This window comes from Auxenochlorella protothecoides (genome assembly GCF_000733215.1).
Source record: "Auxenochlorella protothecoides strain 0710 unplaced genomic scaffold scaffold119, whole genome shotgun sequence".
Taxonomy (NCBI): domain Eukaryota; kingdom Viridiplantae; phylum Chlorophyta; class Trebouxiophyceae; order Chlorellales; family Chlorellaceae; genus Auxenochlorella; species Auxenochlorella protothecoides.
The window spans coordinates 80,191-89,644 of record NW_011934167.1 but is presented as its reverse complement, the minus strand read 5'-3'; the positions used below and the strand labels follow the sequence as shown (position 1 = coordinate 89,644).

General features: G+C 68.0%; 3 protein-coding genes across 3 annotated transcripts in view; 2 read left to right on the top strand and 1 right to left on the bottom strand.

Moving 5' to 3' along the window:
• The window catches only part of F751_0937 (hypothetical protein), a gene marked incomplete at both ends in the record, with an annotated part of 5,316 nt that extends 1,501 nt beyond the window's left edge, over nucleotides 1-3,815 (bottom strand). Inside the window, 12 exons of the mRNA XM_011398297.1 lie at nucleotides 52-451; nucleotides 818-1,038; nucleotides 1,253-1,411; nucleotides 1,585-1,677; nucleotides 1,864-1,960; nucleotides 2,140-2,240; nucleotides 2,377-2,589; nucleotides 2,776-2,877; nucleotides 3,030-3,167; nucleotides 3,326-3,454; nucleotides 3,559-3,687; nucleotides 3,789-3,815. Of these exons, the coding sequence (XP_011396599.1) occupies nucleotides 52-451; nucleotides 818-1,038; nucleotides 1,253-1,411; nucleotides 1,585-1,677; nucleotides 1,864-1,960; nucleotides 2,140-2,240; nucleotides 2,377-2,589; nucleotides 2,776-2,877; nucleotides 3,030-3,167; nucleotides 3,326-3,454; nucleotides 3,559-3,687; nucleotides 3,789-3,815 (1,809 nt within the window). The remainder of the gene's footprint in view (nucleotides 1-51; nucleotides 452-817; nucleotides 1,039-1,252; nucleotides 1,412-1,584; nucleotides 1,678-1,863; nucleotides 1,961-2,139; nucleotides 2,241-2,376; nucleotides 2,590-2,775; nucleotides 2,878-3,029; nucleotides 3,168-3,325; nucleotides 3,455-3,558; nucleotides 3,688-3,788) is intronic.
• A 484-nt stretch (nucleotides 3,816-4,299) lies between these two features.
• Nucleotides 4,300-7,275, top strand: F751_0936 (Histone deacetylase 1; the record flags this gene model as incomplete). Its single annotated transcript, XM_011398296.1, has 8 exons — nucleotides 4,300-4,317; nucleotides 4,465-4,590; nucleotides 4,853-5,202; nucleotides 5,359-5,504; nucleotides 5,800-5,934; nucleotides 6,167-6,386; nucleotides 6,593-6,689; nucleotides 7,111-7,275. The coding sequence occupies 8 exons, from the start codon at nucleotides 4,300-4,302 to the stop codon at nucleotides 7,273-7,275; spliced, it is 1,257 nt and encodes a 418-aa protein (XP_011396598.1).
• Nucleotides 7,276-8,220: 945 nt separating this feature from the next.
• The window catches only part of F751_0935 (hypothetical protein), a gene marked incomplete at both ends in the record, with an annotated part of 3,487 nt that continues 2,253 nt past the window's right edge, over nucleotides 8,221-9,454 (top strand). The window contains 3 exons of the mRNA XM_011398295.1: nucleotides 8,221-8,237; nucleotides 8,334-8,594; nucleotides 8,841-9,105. Coding sequence (XP_011396597.1) covers nucleotides 8,221-8,237; nucleotides 8,334-8,594; nucleotides 8,841-9,105 — 543 coding nt within the window. The remainder of the gene's footprint in view (nucleotides 8,238-8,333; nucleotides 8,595-8,840; nucleotides 9,106-9,454) is intronic.

Below are 9,454 nucleotides of genomic sequence, written 5' to 3'. Positions count from 1 at the left end.
CCTCGTGCCCACAACACCCCCCTCCCAAAACACACACTCCGTCCTTTCTACCTTGGCCTCCTCGTACTCGGCACGCAGTCCCTCCAGGCTGGCCGAGGCCCCCGCCCGTGCCGCCGCCTCCGCCTCAGCCAGCTGCGCCAGCTCAGCGTGCAGCGCAGCGGCGGCCGCCTCCGCGGCGGCGCGTGCCTCGGCCTCCGCACGGAGCTCGCGCCGCGCGTCCTCCGCGGCCGCCCGCGCCTCGGCCATCTCCTCCCGTGCCGACTGCACGATGCGCTGGAGCGTGGCCGCCGCGGCCGCCGCGTCCTCCCGCCCCCGCTTCTGCTCCAGCAGCTCGCGCGAGACATCGCCCAGGTCGGACTGCAGCGCGGCCTCGCGTGCGCCAGCTGCGGCCTCCGCGCCGGCCAGGTCAGTGGCCGCCGCCTCGGCCCGAGCCTCGGCGTCTGCCAGGGCCCTGCACAGGGCCTCGCCCTCTCGCCGCAGCTCCGCGCCCGCGCCCTGCTCGGCCTCCAGCCGGGCCTCCACCTCGCCGTACATGCCGCGCGCGCCCTCCAGCGCGCGCGCCAGCTCTGCACGCGCAGCGCGCACGCCCTCCAGCTCCGAGGCCAGGCCCGCCAGCTCGCCGCGCGCGCCCTCCAGCGCACGCGCCAGCTCGGCGCCCTCCGCGCGCGCGCCCTCGCCCGCGGCCTGCTCCGCCGCCAGACGCTCGCCGGCCTCCGCCAGCTGCGCGCGCAGCGCGTCGGCCTCCTCGGCGCGCGCCGCGGCCTGCGCCCGCGCCTCCTCAAGCCCCGCGCGCAGCGCGGCCGCCTCGTCCTCGGACGCCGCCAGCGCGCGCGCCGTGCTCTCCAGCTCCGCCGCCAGCGCCTGTATGCGGGAGCGCTCATCGCCCAGCTGGGACTGGGCGGCGCGCAGGTCTTCCTCCGTCTCCGCCAGCCGCCTGCCGGCCTCGCGAGCCTCCTCCGCCGCGCGCCGCGCCATGTCCTCCGTCTGCTGGCGCAGCAGGGTCATCGCTTCAGACAGGCTCAGCCGATCCTCGTCCAGCTGGGCAGGGTGTGGGGGTGGAAAGGAGGGAATGAAGGGGGGTGACTGGATGCACGGGAGGCAGGGATTGAGGGAGTGGGGTGAGGGTTCGGGGAGCGCGGGACGTCGGGGGGAGGCGACGAGCTGCGGCCAAACTGCAACAGTTACCGTCGAAAGGGGCGCACCGGCATCTTCACACCCTGTGTAGACCAGTTCCACATCCTCGGTCCCCCACCTTTTCATAGGCCTCCTCCTGCCGCTCGGCGGCCTCATGGGCATCCCGAAGCTGGGACTCCAGCGCGGCGCGCGCCGCCTCCAGGTCCGACAGGTCAGCGTCCCGCTGACTCAGCGCGTCGTCCAGCCCCGATGCCCTCTCCTGCAGCTGGTCTGCCGCCTGAATTGGGCGATGGGATGAGGAGAGTCATTTTGGGGGACTTGTGGTGGTGACTGGCACCCACGACTCCCAAGCCCCGGCAGCCTGATCTCTCTGATGGCCCATGACGCCAGGCAGCAAGGGACCTCCCACACATAGAAAGCACAGCCTCGTTCGCATCACGCCAGCTGTACCTTGCGGGACGCCTCCAGCTCGGCCTTGAGCGTCTCCGACTCCTTGCCGAGCCGTGCCACCAGGCTCTTCTCCCGCTCCAGTGTGGCGTTCCTCTGTCATGATGTTGTGGAGAGGGGCCAGGTATGCGGAGGGCGGCCCGAGGAGCCATTACCTCGTTGGCAGCGGTGTCAGAGGAGGGGTGGACAACCCCCGTGGGAAGCAAGGACAGCAGGAGCCGCGCGAGTGGCACTTCTGCACACACGGAAAAAGCATGCCAATGCTCAGATGCACCCACCCACCTCAGACAGGATCCGCTGGAGCTCCTTGGCCTCGGCATCCGCAGTGAACCTGGCGGCCTTCTCAGCTTCCAGGGCCTCAGACACAGCAGCCGCCTCCCTACCGAGACGAGGGGTGGAGGGAAGGGTAGGCTTGGGGACGGTCGCCGCAGGGCATGGTGGTAGCGTGAGCGCCAGCGGCTAGGATGGTCTCGCGAGGGGGGGCACAGCCAGGCGCGCTGCGTCCCGATGGGGCATGGCCGGCAGGCGTGAACATGACAGCACCGCCCAGCAACCCACCGGGTGGCGGCCTCGTTGCGCCTCTGCTCGGCCTGGATGGCTCTTTCCAGGGCGGCCTTCTCCTTCTCCAGCCGCTCGGAGGATTCCTTCCCAATCTCGATCTGGACGTGGTGGTGATAGACAGACGGAGGTGGTGACTTTGCTGTGCACAGCTTGCCTTTGATGTTGGGCAGACGTGCAGCAAAGGGAATTGGTGCCTCCCAAGGGCTGCTGGACACTTCACGCCCCGCATCTCACCGGCAGGGTCACGGTCTCCCTCCTTTCCCACACAGAGCGCCCCAACCCCACCGGCACCCAGCCGCCAGGCACCGCCCTCACCTGCCGCTGAGCGGCCGAGGCCGCCGTCGCGCTTTCCCGCTTGAGCCGCTGGGCCAGGTCTTGCTCCCGCGACAGCGACTGCTGCGTCTCGTGCACCTTGGTCCGCAGGCCATCCACCGTGCCTTGCGTGGCCTGTATTTGTTTGGGGGTGTCGGGCACCCACAGCGGGCTGAGGAGCGAGGACGACAGGGAGCCATGCATCCTTCGCAGGGGCAGTGCCGAGCCACACAGCCCCCTGAACCCAGGACACGCCGCCAGACGGAGACACGAGCCTGCCAGCACAAACTCCAACACCATGCTCTGCCAGCGCCAGCCCACCTTCAGCTTGGCACGGTAGGATGCTTCGGCCTGGGAGGCAGACTTGCGCTGGAGGACCAGGGCGCCTCCCACAGCCCCTGCCGCAAAGACTCCCAGGACGTTCTGCGGTGAGCGGGTGGGGTCCTGGATCAGGAGGCATGCCTGCGACTCAAGGACGTCAGGCAGATCTCCATCAGATTGAGGGGCGCACACATGGTCTGCCGACGTGCGCTGATGGCTTCACATTCCTGCACCTCCTATCCCGCCTTCCCCACCAGCACTGAGAAGCCGCTGGTGGCTGCCACGGCCAGGGAGGCTGCAGGAGCAGACCCAAGCATGTCCTTCTGGGGCTCCTCCTGCCTCACGATCATGGGCTCCGGCTTTGGCGCAGACACGCTGGGAGCGGGGCGCATCTGCCGTATCACACGGTCGTTGGAGGTCAGATCAGAGAGAGGTAACAGTCTTGAGACTCATCACAGGAGCAGGACCAGTGGATTGCGGGGAAGGAGAGGGCAGGGTCCCATCGCGGGGCACTTCCACACTAATCATGGCTGCCCCGCCCCCAACCCACCGCTTCGGCCCGCAGCTGCTCCTTCAGCGTCTGGATCTCCTCTGAGCGCTGCTCCAGTTCCGATCTGAGGACCTGCGCCTCGATGGCCGTGGACGGCCTCCTCTTCTGGCGCTGGGGGGAGCTCGGTGCCTGGAGGGAGAGGGCGTGAAGCGCACTGATCAGGTTGAGGAAGGTGAGCGCGCAAGGTTGGATCCCATGCCCACACCTCTGAACAACCCCCACCACCCTCCCACCTCCCGGGTGAGGCGGAATTCCGAGCCAGAACGTGCCCGGATGATGCCCTCCAGCTCGCTGGCGGTGTCCCGTGACTGCTGGGTGAGCTCCACCGGGGCCTTGGCGGCCTCAGCGGTAGAGGGCAGGCTCTGCAGGTGGCATGGCCAGGTGGCATGAATTCGATAGTGTGTTCCTTGGTGTCTCTAGGGGCACAGTGACTGCAGACACATCCCCAAATGCACCATCGTACCAGGCACAGGGCTGCCAGGGAAGCCATGAATGACTTGGAGGCCTGTGATGGCCCAGATCCCGACCCTCTGGCGGCCCGGCCACATGCAACCCGCACCACTGATACTGTGTGCCTGCGACGCAGAGGCTTGGCCGGCTGGGGCCGATGTGCCCCCCATCTCGGCCCAATATGGGGTCCTCGAACACCTGATAGCATCGTGTGCATTGCTCTGGCCAGGGACGTTCCCCGGCCTCGGCTATCCATCTTGATCAGCACGAATTTCGTCACCTGGGGGGGTGTGATGGGGAAAAGAAAGGGCGCGGCAGGTCCTCCCTTGGCAGGGTCATGACAGGGCCATCAGCCCCCACACACCCCGATGCCAACCCGCGATCTCACTCTGGGCGCATGCATGCCATGTAGAAGGGAGCGGGAGCCTCGCACGGCACACTCGGCCCCCTCGACGCCTTCCCCACCGGGAAGCCCGAACGACACGAGACCTCTCTGACCCCTCGCGCTCATCGACACTGACATCATGAGCGGCAAGCGAAAGGTAGGAAGCCGCAAATTTGCCTTGCCGTGCGAAATCCATGTGCTTTCGCACCGTACCGCACTGTTGGGGTTCGAGGGCCCCTCACGGCCCAGCAATACCCCCCGATGCCCCGATCGCGAGCCCTCCCTCTCGGTTTCGCCCGGCCAGGTGTCGTATTTCTACGACCCCGACATCGGACAGTTTTACTACGGCCAGGGGCACCCGATGAAGCCCCACCGCGTGGCCATGGCGCACAGCCTGGTGCTCCAGTACGGCCTTCACACCCAGATGGAGGTGGGGCCCGGAGGGGGGTGCCGGCGAGACCGAGGCCTGCCCTCAGGCCTCAAGGGAGCCTGGACCTGGCTTCGGGCATCGGCAGGATACCTTTTGCGCCTTCCTGGCATGTGCAGGAAGATGTTGCAGGGGTGTTGCGTGTTGCTCACCATCGAGCCGTGGGCACATGCATGCTCATATTCGCACGGCACCATGCCCCATGCTCACCCCCGTCCTGCGCTCAGCTGCATAACTTCTCGTTCCCCTCTTCCTGTTCCCCCAGATGTTCCGGCCCCGTCGCGCAGAGGCGGAGGACATGCACCAGTTCCACACCGAGGACTACGTGTCCTTCCTGCGCACCGTCACCCCCGACAACGTGGGCGCGCACCAGGCCGCACTCCGCGAGTACAACATGTACGAGGACTGCCCCGTCTTCTCCGGGCTGTGGGAGTACTGCCGCATCTCCGCCGGCGGGTCCATCGCCGCCGCCGCACAGCTCAACGCCGGCGCCTCCGACATCGCCATCAACTGGGCCGGCGGCCTGCACCACGCCAAGAAGTTCGAGGCCTCCGGCTTCTGCTACGTCAACGACATCGTCCTCGCCATCCTGGAGCTGCTCAAGTACCACTCGAGGTGTGGGCGGGTGGAGTGGAGGGGCAGGGGAAATCGGAGTCGATGCTGGGCTCCGCCCGACCCCACGCCGCGGCGGCATGCGCTCCTGCTCATAGGCGGCGTGCCCCCCAGCATGCATGCCACACCGCCCACCCCTATGTTGAATCCTATGTCCAGGGTGTTGTACGTGGACATCGATGTGCACCACGGCGACGGCGTGGAGGAGGCCTTCCTGACCACGGACCGCGTGATGACCCTGTCCTTCCACAAGTTTGGGGACGGCTTCTTCCCAGGCACCGGCGACGTGGTGAACGTGGGGCATGGTGAGGTGGTGGGGCGGGCAGGAGGGGCGTGGGGATGAGGCCGGAAAGCGAATCCCGGGGGGAAGGAAGCGGGGAGGGGGCGCGTCGGTGAGAGTGTGCCGTCACTGGATCAAGGGGCGTGCCGGGAGCCTGGACATTGGCCGCGGAGAAGAATGCGCGTCGGGTTGCCTGGAGATTCTGTAGCCCTGCACTGGTGAAAGGCATGCACGGGCCTGGCCCTGTGGCGAACACACCACCATCAGGCTTCCTTGCGACCCCATGCTCCCCGCGCCCCCTGCCGCCCATCATCCCCCAGGCCAGGGCAAGTACTACGCGTTGAACGTGCCGCTGCGGGACGGCATCACCGACGAGACCTACCAGGCCCTGTTCCGGCCCATCCTGGCCAAGGTCATGGAGGTGTACCGCCCGGAGGCCGTGGTACTGCAGTGTGGTACGCTGTTTTGGGCTGGGTGCAGGGCTGCAGGGCCTCCAGGGCCGGGAGGGTGGGTGAGCCCGGCAGGCGGACGACTCGACGCAAGGCCATGTGTGGGTGCAGAAGAAGAGAGCTTGCGATGCAGACATGGACGGGTGGCCGCCCCTGCTGCGAGGCCGCGTCACACACTCACCTGCCGACCTCCCAAGCCCACCACAGCCTACACCGCCCCGCCGCAACACCCACGCAGGCTCGGACTCCCTGGCCGGCGATCGGCTGGGCGTGTTCAATCTTTCTTCAGCAGGCCACGCGGCCTGCGTGGAGTATGTGCGTTCCCTGGGGGTCCCCCTGCTCCTCCTCGGCGGCGGCGGCTACAAGATCGTCAATGTCTCGCGCTGCTGGGCCAAGGAGACGGGTGTGGCCCTGGGCCTGGACCTGCCGGAGGCCCTGCCCCCCACCGAGTACTACGAGTGAGTGGGAAGGGGTGGGGTGGAGGAGGGGAAGGGAGGAGAGACAGTGGGTTGGGTGGGGAGGGGGAGGGGAGCAAGCAAACGGTCGAGAATGAATGGACTTGCTGCGCTGTTCAGCAACCTGGGCGGATGGCCGGCGTGTGCCCGCGCTGAGGACCGCGGGCCGCCCCCACACCAATGCGCCCCTGCCTCGACCTCGCTCTCAGGTACTACGCGCCAGCCTACCAACTGACTGTCCCTGCCAAGAGCGAGGGGTTCCCTAACAAAAACACGCCCGAGCATCTGCAGGCGCTGCAGGAACAGGTGTGGTTCGGGGGTGTGAATCAGCATGTGGTCGGGTCGGGAGGGTACCACGGGGTCAGGAGGGTACCACGGGTCAGGGGGGTACCACGGGATGGAGGGTCCTCCGGGTGCATGTGACGAGGGGTGACTCAGATGGAGGGCGGACACCATGCAGGCAGGCCCGATCCTGACCATGGCGACCCCTGCCCGCCCCTGCAGATCATGGAGCACCTCCGGCACATTCCCGCCGCCCCCAGCGTGGCCTTTCATGAGCGTGCGCCGGACACCCTTGGCATGGACGATCTGCAGGCAGGGGGAGGGGGGGGGAAGGGAAGGGGAAGGCTTGCTGCTTCAATGGTACTGACGAGCCTGGGTCCCTTGGGACACCGACATGACACCTGCCGGAAGCTGGGTTCCACCAGAGTATACCCCACCCTCCCAGGCCACCCGAGGGTCTTCCCGGAGCGACGGCGACGGCAACTGGATGATGGATGGAGGGCTGCAGGGGGAGCACAGCTGGAGGGACGAGGCACTGGCGCATGCACGGCCCCAGATGGGCATGCGGCCCGCTCCCCACGCCGCGGATGTCGACGTGGACGCGAGCTGATGGCCCTTGCATCCCGGCCGAATGAGTCGTCGGAGACCCTTCACCCCGGGCACCGACCTTCTGACTGTACTCTGTGACCCACACATAATCTTTCAGCACACATGCATCCCTGTAACACCCTGTGACTGTCTTGGAGGCCCTGCATGGGGCGCTTCAAAGGGGCGCACACCCAGGCCCCTGTGCTGCCCGGTGGTCGGGCCCTGATTCCCACGATGCGTCCACATTGATATTTGAGGTTGTGAAACCATCCAAGTATGTCCCCAGCGACGCAATTCAATGTAAACGATGCCGCTGAGCAGGGAGGGAGTGCACCTTCTCGCACGGACACGATGTCTCGTGAGGAAAGGACCCCGCTGCGAGACTCCCATCGGCAGCAGACCACAATTTCTGACAGCTTGCGGTGTGGCCCAAGCGCACTGGACTTGCGTATTCTGACCCAGAATTGACTCCTGTCCAGCGCTTTGAGGCTAGGGCACGCGCTGCTTCATCGCCTGTAGGAAGGCGGATCATACTCGCCAGGTGGGTCGGGGGGTCACTCTGGCTATACAGAGGTCTTCTTGTCATTTCTACCCCATGTATACCACCACATATCTCTATTATGAAAGAGCTTTGTTTCATCGAGTGCCCAGCTGAGCTCTCCGGCCACTCCCTGGAGCCCAGCCTCAGTCCCGACACACCCCTGAAGGCGACGACAGGCCGTGCATGCCGGAACCTGCCCGCGCAGCGGCCGCAAAGGGCAGCGCAGCCATCGTATCCTGGCAAGGGGAGTGGCGATGCTCCTGCGGCATCCAGAACAAGCTCTGGGACACCTGCTCCTGTGGGCAAGCATCGCCCTGCAGGCGAGCAATGGCATGGCTTGCAGATGCTGGACGGCGTGGTTGGGACAGGAAGCTCTCCCAGGCATTGGGCATCTGTGTTTTGGGGCATGCAAACCTCCGCCTGCCCATGTGCCTGACCTTGTTGTGAGCACGTGCAAGGCTGGATCCCAGGCCCTCCCTCCTGCTATACAACCGGGCCCACTCTCATGCAGCACTGCCCTCCTCCTCACCTCACCACAGGGAGTATGTGCGCGGTAACTGCCTGCTGCCCAAATGTCGCTTCCCCCACCCGCCCTTCAAGATCCCGGAGGGCCTCCCCAAGCCCGCGGACCCCATCGCCAACCCGCCGGCCGCGGCCGCCAAGCAGAAGGCGGCGGCCCAAGCAGCGGCGGCCGCTGCGGCCGCGGAGGGCTCCGGCACGAAGGAGCTGGCGATAGTCACCTGGCTGGGCCACTGGCACTGCTCCTGCGGCCGGGTGCACAAGCTGTGGGATTCGTGCCGGTGCGGGCAGGCGCCGCCCTGCCGGGAGTGGGTGCGGGGTCAGTGCGAGTTCGGGGAGAAGTGCCGCTTCCCGCACCCGCCCTTTGCCATCCCGGCCTCCCTGCCCAAGCCGGACGACCCCATCGCCAACCCAACGCCGGAGCAGCTGGCCTTCAAGCCCGCGCCCGGAGCCGCGAGGGGCGGCGGCTCGCGCGGCGAGGGCCCGCGCAACGGCGTGGCCGCGGGCGCCGCCAATGGCCGCGGCAGGGGCGCGTCGGCGGCGCCCAAGGCGGCGCCTGGCGAGACGCCCAAGGCGGCGCTCGGCGAGGCGCCGTCGGGGGGCCCAGTTCCGGCGGCGAAGCGGACTGCCAGCGTCTCCTACGCCTCCTTGCTGCGACCGGAGGCCGCAGACCCGGAGCCGGCGGCGCTGTCGCCCCTGCCCGACGCCGCACCTGCAGCGACGCTCCCTGGAAACGGGGCGGCCGGTGCAGCCGGCCGCCAGGCGTCAAGCGGCGGCGCCGGCGCAGCAGCGGTATCGAGCGGTGCAGGGCCGGCGGCCGTGCAGCGGCCCGAGGCCGTGGCGGCGGCCTTGTCGGCGGCGGCGGCGGCAGCGGCCTCGTCGGCGGCGGCGGCGGCAGCGGCCTCGTCGGCGGCGGCGGCCTCGTCAGGAGCGGCCTCGTCAGGAGGCGACCCCTCCGCGGCGCCGAGCGGGCAGGGTCCCCCGCCACCTTCGACCCTGGCGGCGGCGCAGGCGGCGCTTGCGTCGCCGCGCTGGGCCCCCGGGTCACTGGCCATGCCGGACCTAGGGCCGCTGCTCGGGCCTCTCCCCGCCCGCGCCGGGCGGGGCGCGGACCTGGGCGCGTCGCCGTTCGGGTCGCGGG